A 15,764-nucleotide genomic window follows, 5' to 3' on the forward strand; every position below is an offset into this window, starting at 1 on the left:
TAAAATCATATATATATATATATAACAAATAAAGTCATATAAAAATATCCACACATCTATTAAAAATAATAGAATAAAAATGGGGCGTTACAACTCTCCCCAACTTATAGAATTTCGTCCTCGAAATATTACCTCAAGCAAACAACTCAGTTGTGTTTCTCTTATCATCTTAACCTTCTCCGTAGTCTGCTGAACTATTTCAGGTCCCAACACGATACTTTCACCCGACTCAAACCAACATAAAGGAGTCCTACACCTTCGACCATATAAAGCTTCGAAAGGTGCCATACCAATACTTGAATGGTAACTATTGTTGTACGTGAACTCTATCAATGGTAGGTGACTGTCCCAAGCTCCACCTTGCTCAAGTACACACACCCTCAACAAGTCTTCTAATGATTGAATCGTTCTTTCTTACTGACCATCCGTTTGCGGATGATACGCTGAACTCAACTTCAACTGAGAGCCCAAAGCTTCTTGCAAGATTTTCCAAAATCTCGAAGTGAACCTCGGATCTCTATCCTACACAATACTCGACGGGACACCATGCAACTTCACAATATTATGAATATAAATCTCCGCCAACTGAGCTACTGAATAAGTGATATTAATTGGAATAAAATGTGCCGACTTCGTCAATCTATCGACAACGACCCAAATGGCATCATGCCCTCTTTGAGTGGTTGGCAAACTCGTCACAAAATCCATGGAGATGCTATCCCATTTCCATTCCGGCACATCTAATGGTGTCAACAAACCAGCAGGCTTCTGATGTTCAACTTTCGATTTCTGACAAGTCAAACACGCATAAACAAATTGTGCGACACGCTTCAACCCAGACCACCAAAACAGTTTCTTCAAGTCATGGTACATCTTTGTAGCTCCCGGATGGATACTCAAGCTACTTCTGTGACTTTCTTCTAAAATCAACTTTTCCAATTCATTATTATCAGGGATACAAATCCTGCCTCGGAATCTCAACACTCCTTGATCATCAACCTGGAAATCACCATCTGCAGTCTGATTACTAGCAACCATCAAGTCTACAAATTTCACATCAACTTCCTGTGCTTCCTTGATACTCTTCAAGAAATCATTATTAATCTTCAACATACCCAACTGCACACTCTGAGGTGCCAATTCACAAACAAGACTCAAGTCTCTAAACTGCTCTAGCAATTCAAATTCTTTCACCATCATAGCCGACATGTGCAATGTTTTCCTACTCAAGGCATCTGCAACCACATTGACTTTACCCGGATGATAATTCAAACCAAAATCATAATCCTTCAACAACTCTAGCCACCTTCTCTGCCTCATATTCAACTCCTTTTGATCAAATAAATATTTCAGACTCTTATGATCACTAAACACTTCAAATCTGGAACCGTACAAATAGTGCCTCCAAATTTTCAACACAAAAACCACAACAGCCAACTCTAAATCATGTGTAGGATAATTCTTCTCATGTATTCTCAATTGTCTCGAAGCATAAGCTACTACCTTGCCATCTTGCATAAGCACACCACCTAAGCCCAACTTGGACGCATCACAATATACAACAAAAGGTTTATCTAGCTCTGGTAAAATCAGAATTGGAGCCGTTGTCAATCTCCGCTTCAACTCATTGAAATTATTCTCACACTGAGCATCCCACACAAAAGCTTTACCTTTACAGGTCAACTGAGTCAATGGAAGTGCTAACTTCGAAAATCCTTCGATAAATCTTCTGTAATAACCAGCCAAACCAAGAAAACTTCTAATCTCCGTAACTGACTTAGGAGTCTCCCACTGTGATACCGTTTCAACCTTCGACGGGTCAACTGCAATACCACTACCAGAAATAATATGGCCAAGGAAACTTACTTCACTTAACCAGAACTCGCACTTTGACAACTTTGCATACAACTTCTTTTCTTTCAGCACCTGTAAAACAATCTTCAAATGTCATGCATGCTCTTCTTCGGTCTTAGAATAAATCAAAATATCATCAATAAACACAACAACAAATTTATCTAGAAAAGCATGAAAAATTCTGTTCATATACTCCATGAACACACCAGGCGCATTAGTAACACCGAAAGGCATCACTTTATATTCATAGTGTCCATACCGTGTCCTAAAGGCCGTCTTCTGCATATCTTCATCCTTCACCTTAATCTGATGGTAACCTGACCTCAAATCGATTTTACTAAACACACGTGCACCCACTAATTGATCCATCAAGTCGTCAATTCTCGGAAGTGGATACCTGTTCTTTATCGTCACTTTATTAAGCTGACGGTAATCTATGCACAATCTCATGCTACCATCCTTCTTCTTCACCAACAATACCGGCGCTCCCCAAGTTGAGACACTCGGTCTTACAAACTTCTTATCAAGCAATTCTTCCAACTGCTTCTTCAATTCTGCCAACTCGGAGGCTGACATACGGTAAGGAGCCATCGACACAGGCTTCGTACCCGGCACAAGATCAATCGAAAATTCAACCTCCCTCTCTGGTGGCACATCTGGAATCTCATCAGGAAAAACTTCAGGAAATTCATTCACAACGGGCAATCTATCAATTTTCGACTGATTCTCTACAGACAAATACGCCATCAAGGAAAACATCAAGTTTCCATCATGCTCTAACTGCTTCAGCTGCTTGGTAGATAAAAATTCTGCTCCACTCTCTTCTTCAGCAGAAGAAAAGTACACCGTCTTCCTAAAACAATTAATATGCACATGGTTGTATTCCAACCAGTTCATACCAAGAATCACATCCATAGCCGTCAACGGCAAACATACAAGATCAACTTCAAAATCCCTACCATACATAGATATAGGACAACTCTGACAAACAAAAGAAGTGATTACTGAACCCTTAGCTGGAGTTTCAACAACCATTTCCACATGCATACTTGACATAACTAAACTCAACTTATTTGCACAATCAACAACAATGAAACAATGTGTAGCACCAGTATCAATAATAGCAATTAAAGGAGTACCATTAAAGAAACAAGTACCTCTGATAAGTCGATCTTCATTAGCCGTTTGTGTACCGGCCAATGCAAACACCTTCCCACTAGTCTGAGTCTTCTTAGGATTCTTACACTGAGAACTAAGATGACCCTCTTCATCACAATTGAAGCAAACCATGTCACCACGCTTGCACTCAGCCATCGTATGCCCTTTCTTGCCACAACGGTAACACTTCTTCTCATCCTGTTGAGTACATGCATTACTCTTGTGGCCTTTCTCACCACACTTGTAACAAACTATCTCAGCCTGAACATTTCTTCCTTTGGGTCTCCTTTCCTCAGGCATCCTCTGTTTGCCCTTGTCAGCAGGGGCACTGTAAGGCTTCGGACGACTCTGCTGTCCTTTACCCCTACGGTCACTCATCACCTTGTAGTGAGCTTTCGTATCATCTTCATAGATTCTGCATCTGCTCACCAAAGCAGAAAAGTCACGGATCTGTTGGTAACCAATGGCCCGCTTAATATCAGCACGCAGACCATTCTCAAACTTTATGCACTTAGAAAATTCAGCATTGTCTCCAGTATAGTGTGGATAGAACTGAGCCAGCTCCACAAACTTGGCAGCATACTCTGTCACCGACATGTTTCCTTGCTTCAGCTCAAGGAACTCGATCTCTTTTCTTCCGCGAACATCCTCAGGGAAATATCTGTTTAGGAACTCTCTCCTAAACACAGCCCAAGTCACAACTGCATCACCTTGCTCTAATTCAGGTAAGAGACTCACCCACCAGTCATCAGCTTCCTCAGCTAGCATGTGCGTACCAAAACGCACCTTCTGGTCATCAGTGCATTGCATAACCCTGAAAACTCTTTCAACCTCTTTGAGCCATGTCTGTGCTCCATCAGGGTCGTACCTTCCTTTGAAAGTAGGAGGATGATTCCTCAGAAAAGCCTCCAACATTCTCACCTCAGCATTAACACCAGCACCAGCATTTTGTTGTTGTCCTATAGCTTGGGCCACAGCTTCCAATGCAGCAGCCATCGCAACATCGTTTCTTCCAGCCATTCTAGTTCTTTTATAACAGATAAAATTTGCAGCCTCCAGTCCTCTACTCTACATAACAACAAAAATCAGCACAACTAAGACAATATGAATTGTCAAACAACTCTACATGGCTCGACACGACTCTACTAATTGGTCGGACGGACCGACCTGCTCTGATACCAATTGTAACACCCCGTTCTCCCAACAACGTAATATTAGTTAATTTAATCAGAGTAACCACACAACGGAGTGTCACACTGCTAATCAAAATTTCATAAATAGGAAATATCTATTTATTTAAAATCAACGTTTAGAATATCTTCATAAACTGCAGCGGAATAATTCTTTAAAAATATAGTTTCAACCAAATTCAACATCAATGAAAATCTTGGCACAAAGGCCTCAACATAATTCAACTTTATTTTCAACAATGGTAAACTCCAATAACAAGTCTTTTCCAAAATATGTGATACATAAAAGAAATGAAGAAGACATTCGCGACGATCCCCATCCTAATATGTATCAGAGCCCTAGACACTTGAGCCAATCAACCTACAAGCCATCATTACCTGCACATTACCCACGGTCGAGGCAACATATACGCAGAAGGGGTGAGAAACTTATCCAATAATAATAATATATAATTCATCGAATTAATGAAAACAACAACATATCACAACATGCATCATTAATAAAGTATATAAATAAATACATAAGCAAAAACATAATTATTTTCAGCAACAAAAGTACAGCAACAACGACAACAACGTTATCCACAACGACACCGACAACTCGAAAATGCGACAACGACAACAACTCGATAATGCCACAACGACAACAACAACTCTACAATGCTACGACAACAACAACTAATGCAACATGCAGGTGGTACCAATCTACGCGCGTTGAATGCTAAGCATTTCAGGGCATAAGCCCCCAACAAATTGGATGGTTAAAGCATCCCAGGGCATAAGCCCCCAACAGATGAATGATAAACATTCCAGGGCATAAGCCCCCAACGGTTGAATGATAAACATTCCAGGGCACGAGCCCCCAACAGATGTGAGTATGCAAATGGACTCAACGTGTGTATATCAACATACAACTTCAACAACGACAACAACAACAACGTATGTGCCTAAAACAATTATGACACACTCCCCAACTTCGACAATGGAACAACAACTTTTATTATACAAAAGTGTTTACACATACATTGCATATAGTACAACCTTCAATAATAATATATTCACTTCATAAACATGGCTTAATAAATCAAGGGAATCTATTAAAATAATTAGAATAGACCCTTAGTGCTCTAAACAAAATTCAGAAAATGGCCGTACAGGACCAGGGACGCTTTTGCGACAGAAGGACGCTTTCGCGTCCTCTACAAAAAGGGGCAGCACGCTTTCACGTCCAAAATGTCGTAACTCAGGATGTGGACGCTTTCTGCACGCTAATGGGACGCTTTTGCGTCCTCAACAATTTGGTAGCACGCTTTCGCGCCAAATGGACGCTTTCGCGTCCTCCACAAAATTTCTGGGCAGCTACAAGGTGTGGACGCTTTCTGGACGCTAATGCGACGCTTTCGCGTCCTGCTTCAGATTTCAGAAAAATGCTGCGATTTCAACATGGTTTCACTCAAAAGTCCCATCTTTGATCCCCTAATCACCCAAATTGTTTTACAAACATGTTTACAGGTTTAGTATACAACATAGGGAACAAAACAACATATAATCATGTAATTCAACAACAAGTTTCATCATAATTCATCATCTAACATAACTTCTCAAACCCTAATTTCAAGAACAACAAATTCATCAATTTTCAAATTATATATCATGATTATTGAAAGGAATCCCACCCTTACCTTAATTCAGCAAAAATGAACGAATAGCTACAGCAATCGATTCCTTCCTAGCTCTCTCTTGGTTCTTCTCCTCTTTCTCTCCAAAACCAGTTGTTTCTCAATTGTACGTGAAAATGTTTCTGTTCTCACTTTTCTTTCTTTTACTCCCAAAAATACAACTCTTTTCCTTTCTCACTTAACTCCCTTAATTTCTATTAATTTCTACTTAATTCCCCTTAAACCAAAATAAATACTATTTCTACCTATTTCTATTTCTCCTATTATTTCCACAAATAATAAGACAATATTCATTCAAATAAAATACAACTCCATAAATCATATAATAAAATAACATCATAACATTTATCACACAAAAATCATATAAAATATATATTTCACATAAAATCATATATATATATATATAACAAATAAAGTCATATAAAAATATCCACACATCTATTAAAAATAATAGAATAAAAATGGGGCGTTACAGGCTCTGCATGCTGCTGCTCAGGATCCTGCTCAGGATGCTGCTGCTGAGGAGGCTCGACAAACTGATGCTTAGGCTGATACCCCTCGTGAAACTGAGGGTGATACTCATACCCCTCCTGATAGTGATAACCCGGCTAAAATCCAGCCTGCTCCTGATAATGCTGATCCTGATAAGCCAGCTCCTGAAACTGATGCTGATACTGTGGCGGGTCCACAATCTGGGATGCACCCGTCTGTGACGTCGATCCCCCCGCAGCATCAACAGTAGTAAGACTCGTGGCCCCCACTCTCCCTCGACCTCGACCCTCCGAAGGCTGTAGTGCTTACTTCTCCCTACGTGCACTACTAGTAGGGGCCATCCTATCTAACCTAAGCCTATCAGGCCTCTCCTGCTCAGACATATCTGCACAAAAATAAAAAAATATTTAACACTTTTTCACATAATTTCCACAGCAACACACGTGTAATCTTTAACAATACAACAACACTATAATATCGACAGTGTCATTTGAATCCATAAACTACCACATTGCAGTCAAATTAACTATAATCAACATTAACAAACATAACTCTAACTAATTACATCATTAACAATCTAATAAAACAAAAATATTATCATTGAGACATTTCACCGAACACGTACTGTGCATTTTTCAAACAACTATGTAATCTAGCATTTTCGAAACCCTAAACTACCAGATTGTACCCTAAACAACATCTAAACAACAATTCCTAAGTTAAATAATCACTAAGAATCATAATCTTTAACATGCAAGACAATTTTTTAAAAACCTAAAAATGTTCATTTTCTACAAAAATTCGAAAATTTCAACCAAAATAATGCAAAGAAATAGTATAATAATCACGTACTTGATATTGTGGACGAAATTTGGGTTGAATGGCGCAAGAATCGTGAAATTTGGATTTGGGGGTGAAAATTTCGTTTTTGAAAAGTTGAGAAATGGAGGAATGGAGGTTCTGTGTTGTTGTTAATTGACTTAAGTAACGGTGCGCAACTTAAGTCACGCTACGCTACTTAAGTTGCGTTACAGTTATAACTAGCGCAACTTAACCCACGCTACGTGAGTTAACATGCGTAGGGGTATATATGTATTTTACTTTAGGAATGAGTGTTTGGGTAAAGAGCAGAATTCCAATTTCGAGCTGCTTTTCTGACCATAATTTTTGTTAAGTTCATTCCCTCGCAACTTTTCGGTTCAAAAAACAATCTAAAAAATTGCGGCAAAAAGTGAAACAAAAACATTTTCAAACAATCTCACCGACACGTCGCCGCTATCTCACTCACTCACTCTCACTTTCTCCACCGATTTCACAATTTCGAACTCAGCTTCGACGCTATGAACCTGAAATACGAACAGAGGCTCCAAGTCGCCGCTAAAATTATACTCGACAACGACGAAAGTTCCGGCGACGCGGCGACGAGTGAAGAAGAGCTTGGGATTAAGGCAACACTGAAACCTCATCAAGTGGATGGAATTTCATGGCTTATAAGGAGATATAAACTCGGCGTCAACGTTGTTCTTGGTGAGTGAATGAGATATTACTCTTTCATTTTCAATTTTTTGTATAATAGCTTATGCAAATAAATAAAAGTTTATGTATTATTCATACAAGCTTGTCAAAGTAGTTTATGAAAAAACTGCTTGTGAAGATACAATTTTCGTTAGTGAGAATTTATGAATTAACCTAACAATTTTTATTATTTGCGTAAGCTATTTTTCATAAGTTAAAAAATAAGCTAATCCAAACGGGCCCTTAATCAATTAATACTTTGTTTCTCAGTTTGATTACACGGGGAATCTTAAAATTTGAAGCACATTTTATATTTTTGGGGTGATTATTTTGATATTGACAAAGAAAATAAACCCTAAAACGAAATGATTGGATAGGAACTACTCAATATGTACTATGAAATGAAATTTTGGAGTAATTAATAAATGAGTTGTTTTTATTCAAATCAATTACCTAGCTATATTGCTGAGGCATTACAAAGTGATACATTGGAATGTTCTAGACACTTTCCACTCACAAATGACACCTCACCAAAACAAATAACGAACTAAAAGTAAAATATTACCATATGGTAAGCGTAGCAGAGATGAGGATTTTGTGTTGGATGTGTGGTAAGACTAGATAGGAACGAATTAGAACGACAACATTAGAGAGAGAGTGAGCTGGGGGTGACACCTATAGTAGAAAAGATGGTAGAAACTAGACTTAGGTGATTTGGGCATGTACTGAGAAGACCTGTAGATTCTGTAGATAGTAGATCAGATAGAGAGGAGTCAAATCACTAGAGGTAGGGGAAGACCTAGAAAAACTATTAGAGAAACTATTAAGAAGAACCTAGATATTAATGAGTTGGAGAAAGACATGGTTTTTGATAGAACACTATGGTGTCGTTTGATTCATGTAGCCGACCCACTTAGTGGGATAAGGCTTGGTTGTTGTTGTTGTTGTTGATAGTAATTTAATGTAACATTTGTCTTTTATTTTTATTGTTGTGTTTCAAAAGTTTAAGACTAGTTGGTTTTGATATTACTTCTGAAGAAACAATTTTTTATCATGTTAGTGATCATAATGTTTCCATTATTTGCAGGGGATGAGGTATATACTCTTCATTCAAATCTGTATCAGAGCTTCTATGCAATGTGAAATGGATAACTTTTAATCTATTTGGTATTACAGTCACATAAACTTACCTTAAATGTTTATCTGACTTTTTCCGTGTTACTATTATCATTGTTATGTAAAATCAACATATACCCAACAGATAGGCGTTTTCGTGCTTCTTAAATATCATACGTTTGTAGATATTTCTGTTTACTTGCTTATAATATTCTGTCATGTTTTCTAATGAATCGAGGGAACTTTGTTCGAGTTATGTACAATTTTCTATGGCATTATGTTGCTTTTGAGCCTGTTAACAAAAAATAAATATTGCTTTTGAGCTGCATAGTAAATTGTTAGTCATGCTCTGCATTTATCTGAAAATTGTTAACTGATAAGCACTGCACATGCTTTTGAAAATTATGAGTGTAAGAGATTTTCTAATTTAGCATATGAAGAACCGAAAACAAGTTTCACAGTCTATTATTTGGAATGAAAAATATGATTCCTGATGTGTTTATGTTACCGTCTGTTTATAAATATCGACAGATGGGATTGGGCAAGACATTGCAAGCTATCTCATTTTTAAGCTATTTGAAAGTGCGCCAGTTGTCACATGGGCCATTTTGTGAGTGAAAGAAAACTTTGATTTGGATAGTTTTTTTCCACGAAATTTCTATTGAAATAAGCACTTATACATTTTCCTGCTTTCCTTTTACTTTTTACAGTGGTTATATGTCCTTTAAGTGTGACAGATGGTTGGGTGTCTGAGATAGTCAAATATGCCCCTAAACTAGAAGTCTTTAAATATGTTGGTGATAAAGAATATAGGCGCAGTCTACGTGTGAAAACACATGAACATGTAACAAAGCAGCCAACAAATAATGTGAGTTTGTTATATTTTCATTGAATCTGGATGGCTTTTTTTTCAACAGTTCTATTTCCTAATGAATGTTCGCTGACAATTATCGCAATCAAATACTTTGGCAGGCCATGTTACCTTTCGATGTGCTGTTAACATCATATGACATTGCACTGATGGATAAGGACTTTCTTTCTCAAATACCATGGCAGTATGCAATCATCGATGAAGCCCAACGGCTTAAAAACCCGTCAAGTGTATGTTGAAAATAACTAAAATGCATATATCAAGTATTCAATTAAGAGTTTTTCAAAAAAAAAAAAAAGTATTCAAATAAGAACATGCTTCTAGCTGTTAAATTTGTCGCATCACTTTCATTTTTATAATCAGCAGTAGTCATATTTGGCTCTTTCTATTGGAACATATTTCATGTCATGTCATGAGCTATTTAGGCTTAATAGGTACAACCCATGAATTTCAGACAGTTTGATAGTAAAAACTTCCAAGACAATTTAGCCATACTGCCTCTGAGATTATTGTACTGCGGTAGTTAACTTCTTTAACTTCACAGGTTTTATTTAATGTTCTCAAAGATCGCTATATCATGCCAAGACGGTTGTTGATGACTGGCACTCCTATTCAGAACAACCTTTCTGAACTGTGGGCGTTGATGCATTTTTGCATGCCATCTGTTTTTGGGACACTAGATCAGTTCCTTTCTACATTTAAGGACATCAGTGATCTTACCTCAGGTCAGTATTATCATTTTGTTCTATAATTTATCATTACTGGCTTGTTAATTGTTGTGTCTCTTAGAAGTTTGCTGCACACTTATAGAATCTGATTGCTCTACTGTAGACATTGATCCATTTGTTGTATACTAGTCTTAAAATTTGGATTGGACCTAACTCAACCTTACAAAACCGGCTTTTAAGGTGAGGGCTGCCCAAACTTTATAAGCACTACACATGCCATATCTCTAGGCAACATGGGACTAAATCCACCCCTTCACAGTCAACACAATGAAGGTTTTGGAGGTGGAAATGAAGGCATTCCTAATTCCGCAATTAGGTGGCTAGGGGCGGATTGCAATGCCTAACTCAACCTTACAAAACCGGCTTGCAAGGTGAGGGCTGCCCAAGCTTTCTAAACACTACGAAAGCCATATCTCTAGGCAATGTGGGAATAAATCTGCCCATTCACACCCAACACGATGAAAATGTTGGAGGCTGCAATGAAGGTAACCCAAATGCCGCAATTAGACGGCTAGGGATGGACCACAATGAAGGCGAATTTCAAACAGTTAGTATTAGTTTAATTAGTCTAAAGGATTTGAAGAGGCTACCACAGGATGGACGGTTTATCATCCAATTGAGTGCCATGTGATTATTGAATAAATAAACTTATTAAATTGGGAACAGAATTATTGTCTTGCTTTTAGCGTTTTCTGATTGTGGCAGCTTTGCTTCTTAACAGTTCATGATTCTCCAAAGGTAAAGGAGAGACTTCAAATCCTAAGAAGTGTATTGGCTGCGTTTATGCTCCGACGAACTAAATCAAAGCTTATGGAGTGTGGAAGTTTAGTGCTGCCACCTCTCACTGAGACAACTGTGTATGTTATACTTGTTCTAATTAGATACTACCTTGGACTTTTTATTTTAATGGAACTGTAATTTATGATAACTAAAACATGAAAAGTTGTTCCATTGAAAATTGAAATTCCATCCTATGACAGGTTAGTGCCACTTGTTAGCCTGCAAAAAAAGGTCTACATGTCAATACTGAGGAAGGAACTTCCGAAGCTAGTCGCACTATCTTCTGGAACATCAAATCACCAATCACTACAGAATACTGTTAGTAAAGCCCTTGCTTTTTTCTATTTCTTTCTTTCACCTTGTAGTTAATGGTCAATATGATTCACTCTTTTAGGTGATACAACTAAGGAAAGCATGCAGCCATCCTTATCTTTTTCCGGGTATTGAACCTGAACCTTATGAAGAAGGTGAACATCTGGTTCAGGTAATTACCATACTTATGTTTTTACTGGATAACTTTAGACTGATCCTACCTGGGCTGTTATGTCATACAGTCACTGTTGTACATTTCTGTATTATCTTGTACTTTAAATTGCTTGTTAGTATTGCATCTCCCATAGAAGAGGATAAAAAGGGCAATGAAAGTGCGGAGAAAAGAAAATTAAAGAAATAGATAACTCAGATGCTACATGAACCTGAATATAATTGCTACACCTCTAAATACTAATATTAATTCCAAAACTATTTACCAAAAACTACTTGGAAGGTGAAACATTAATATTTTTCTATTTCCAATAACCTTTCATATTATGGGCAGTATTGGGGTATGGTCCAACTCTTGCTTACCAGTCAAACTAGGCCCTAGTACCTTAGACACTTTGCAATTGCACCATCATTCTTGCTTTGAACGTATTTATCATCTTTTTTTCTTTCAGGCCAGTGGTAAACTACTGATTCTTGACCAACTTCTTCGAAAGCTACATCATAATGGACATCGTGTTCTTCTTTTTGCTCAGATGACACATACACTTGACATTTTGCAGGTAATTTTTTTTCTACCTATGTATTGAATGCCTTGTATTATTTAAATGGGTTAATTGATGAAATGTTCTTCTATTCTAATATAGGATTATCTGGAGTTACGTAAGTATTCTTACGAGCGTCTTGATGGATCAATTAGGGCTGAGGAGCGCTTTGCTGCAATAAGAAGTTTCAGCAACTCATCAGCTAATACGGGCTTGAATTTTGAAGCTAACCAAAATGGAGCTTTTGTTTTTATGATCTCAACAAGAGCTGGGGGAGTTGGCTTGAATCTCGTGGCTGCTGATACTGTGAGTTATGTCTAGCTTTAACCCTTCTTTTTTGAAACTAGAACCTTATTACCAATTCATTTTCTTGTCTTTTACTTTCCATTGTATTCTATAGGTTATATTCTACGAGCAAGATTGGAACCCTCAGGTGGACAGACAAGCTTTGCAGAGAGCACATAGAATTGGCCAGATGAATCATGTTGTGTATAAACCTTGTTACTGAACATACAGTGGAGGAAGTATGTTTCTGTTTGTATATTTATTATACATTGACTATGGAGGCTACTTGCTTGTACTCTATGAACTCACACGTTACACTGTAGGTAATTATGCGGAGGGCAGAAAGAAAATTGCAGCTGAGCCTAAATGTTACAGGCGATAATATTGTGGAACAAGAAGATAAACAATTATCTTCAGTGGGAACTGGTGATTTGAAATCCATCATAGTTGGATTACGTATGTTTGATCCCAATGAAATCAATGATGGAAAAGACAAGGACATGGATTTAACAGAAATTAATGCAATGGCTGACAAAGTGATTGCTATTCGTGATGAACAAATGTTTGATAAGGATGACAGGAAATTTGAGGTCAATCCAAGAAACTTTTTAAAAGGATTTGATGTTAAGGAAAGAGGTTCTGCTTCTTTCTCTTGTGATCTTGATCGTGATGAGGCATCATATCTTGCTTGGATTAAAAAATTTGAGGAAGTTTCTAAATCAAGTTGTGACTCAGTTATTGACTTGAAAAGCAGAAGGAACTTGGATGAGGAAAAGAGTCAAAAACTTGAGACTGCAAGGAAGAAGGCCGAAGAAAAGAAGCTGTCTAAGTGGAATGCTGCTGGATACCATTCGTTGAATGTTGAAGACCCTATTAGCCCACCAGATGGGGATACCATATTAGATGCTGGTTCTGTTCATTTTGTCTATGGAGATTGTACAGCCCCGACAAACGTTCCTTCATCTGAACCTGCTTTAATATTCAGGTTAACTTTTTATTTTTCCTCGACTGCATAGTTTGCTCTGGTGCACCAAGCTTTTAATAATTATATTGATGAAATGAATTTCTGTTGGAGTTTTGTTCCATGTGGGTTTGCTTTCTTCATTAGAAATTAGCTCTGCGTGTGGCATAAAAATTGATAAAATGATAATGTCACACTAAATAATAATACGTGTCTAGGTATATATTTTTCCTGTCTTTTTTGCATTGATGGCAGCATTCAAATTAAATGCAAATGAATATTGTTTTAAGGTCAAGTATGAAAGTTTAGAGCTTAATAGTAATTGGGAGGGAAACATATAAGTAGAAGGTAATTTTGTTATTGACAAATGAAGAGTATAAATGACAGAGTATAGCTATGATGAAAAAAGGAAATGCAACTGAAGGGAGGGGACACATTCTCTTCAATTTATAGCTTTGGGCCATAGGAGAATATCATTGGCCAAAGCAAGCACTATTGTTACATCTCTTTGTAATTCTGTCCTAATATTGTCATCAACCAAATAAAGTCACCCTTTTGTATATAGTAACCGTTTCCTATCATAATTTTTGACTCCATCATTTACTGTGAATATATAACCTGGTTTTACAGCTGTGTTGACACCTCTGGACGTTGGGGCCATGGTGGAATGTTTGATGCACTATCTAAACTTTCATCAAGCATCAGTGATGCATATGAACGGGCTTCTGAACATGGGGATTTGCATCTTGGTGATCTCCATCTTATAAGGCTTGAAGGTGAGCACAAACACATGTTAATTTTTTAAGAAAATAGGAAAGATTATAACATATGCCAGTTGTCACACTTATTTGGAGTTTGATTTCTAGTATATAGTGAATCAGTATATGGTTTTTTATTTGTTCCTTTTCACTTATAGATGACGGTAACGATCAAAATTTGGATGGTAATGCTCCCAAAATGGTTGCTTTAGCTGTGGTTCAATCCTACAATCCAAGGCGTAAAGTCCCTCGAAGTGAAATCTCACTTGTCGACTTGGAATATCAAAGGCAGCGTTCTCAGCCGCTCAAAATTCTGGTAACATGCTTCCACATTTATCTAATATTTTATTATTGTTCATTATATAGCTTGTTTCTTGCTTACATGGATGACTGATGTGTTGTCAATGAGACACTTTGATCTTGCATTACTACAATGTATTATATCCATTATCCAATCATATAAGTTAAAGACGAGAAAAAATAGGAAGGAAATTATATGTTCAAAAGTGTGGACATTGATGTAATAATCAAGTTAATGTAAAGGAATCTTCGTATTTCTCGTTGTTAAGAAAAATGTTTAGAGAACCTAGTTGCTTTAGGTTAGATTCCTTTTAACAGATTTTGCTTTTTTAGTTGAGAGCGTTCATGCAATTTACTTACAAGTCGAATATTTTATGCATTTTACTCTTTTTATCTATTATTGATTGTTAGAAAGTATTTATCAAGCATGAATTCATCAAATAGAGAGAGGCTGAGATTGTTTTAGCATTATCTTGAAAATTAAATTGTGACGAGTTGGTGTTTCAAACTTACTGATACAAATTAAATTCTTTTGATCATTCTGCAAAGCATCAATACACATGCCACGGGTTGGTTATCAAGATGGATCTGATCGCTCTCAATGGTACACCATAGAACGGCTTCTAAGAAAATATGCCTCCATGTACAACGTAAATATATACGTGTAAGTTGTACTCTTTCTATCAGATCAACATCAGATTTAAGAACATTTGATAACAGATATCTGATCATCAATTTCTTACAGGTATTATTACCGAAGATAATGTTATGGATTCAGGCTGTTTCCAGACACGAGGGACAGTTCAGATGGAAAAAAGAGCTTGAAGATACGTTTCCAGACACAAGTATGTATATAAGAATTTCGGACAACACAATTGTAATGTGTTGCAAATCCTTTGAAGTGTTAGAACATGATTTACATGTTGAGACATGACTAAAAGATTGTGTCAAATCTGACTGACCATGCCATCAAATCTGTTGCACTCATGAAATGATTTCCTTGCTGTTGAATATCTAATGCAGCAAAGATGTCCTCCCAAAGTTGTAAAACT

General features: G+C 37.2%; 1 protein-coding gene, 1 long non-coding RNA gene and 1 pseudogene across 3 annotated transcripts; 1 reads left to right on the top strand and 2 right to left on the bottom strand.

Annotated features, from left to right (window-relative positions):
- Positions 1 to 1,052: 1,052 nt before the first annotated feature.
- LOC146906367 (uncharacterized) lies at positions 1,053 to 4,032 on the bottom strand. The gene is made up of 2 exons (XM_085728802.1): positions 2,252 to 4,032; positions 1,053 to 1,083 (listed from the first exon to the last, which is right to left on the bottom strand). Exons 1-2 carry the CDS (start codon positions 4,030 to 4,032, stop codon positions 1,053 to 1,055), a joined length of 1,812 nt encoding a protein of 603 aa, XP_085584928.1.
- Positions 4,033 to 4,340: 308 nt separating this feature from the next.
- On the bottom strand, positions 4,341 to 5,997 carry LOC146906368 (uncharacterized). Its single transcript, XR_015020015.1, has 2 exons — positions 5,885 to 5,997; positions 4,341 to 4,580 (listed from the first exon to the last, which is right to left on the bottom strand). It is a non-coding gene; the product is annotated as an uncharacterized LOC146906368 (long non-coding RNA).
- A 1,603-nt stretch (positions 5,998 to 7,600) lies between these two features.
- Positions 7,601 to 15,611, top strand: LOC146906369 (putative helicase CHR10; annotated as a pseudogene). Its single transcript, XR_015017507.1, has 17 exons — positions 7,601 to 7,900; positions 8,976 to 8,983; positions 9,536 to 9,614; positions 9,715 to 9,872; positions 9,977 to 10,105; positions 10,420 to 10,600; positions 11,325 to 11,460; positions 11,584 to 11,701; positions 11,778 to 11,867; positions 12,319 to 12,426; positions 12,511 to 12,714; positions 12,809 to 12,932; positions 13,017 to 13,678; positions 14,285 to 14,430; positions 14,571 to 14,728; positions 15,262 to 15,376; positions 15,458 to 15,611. The product of XR_015017507.1 is annotated as a putative helicase CHR10 (transcript).
- The last annotated feature ends 153 nt before the right edge of the window (positions 15,612 to 15,764 follow it).

The sequence above is a fragment of the Medicago sativa genome, chromosome 7 (assembly GCF_051527215.1).
Source record: "Medicago sativa cultivar Bolivia chromosome 7, Bolivia_mono, whole genome shotgun sequence".
In the NCBI taxonomy this organism is placed as follows: domain Eukaryota; kingdom Viridiplantae; phylum Streptophyta; class Magnoliopsida; order Fabales; family Fabaceae; genus Medicago; species Medicago sativa.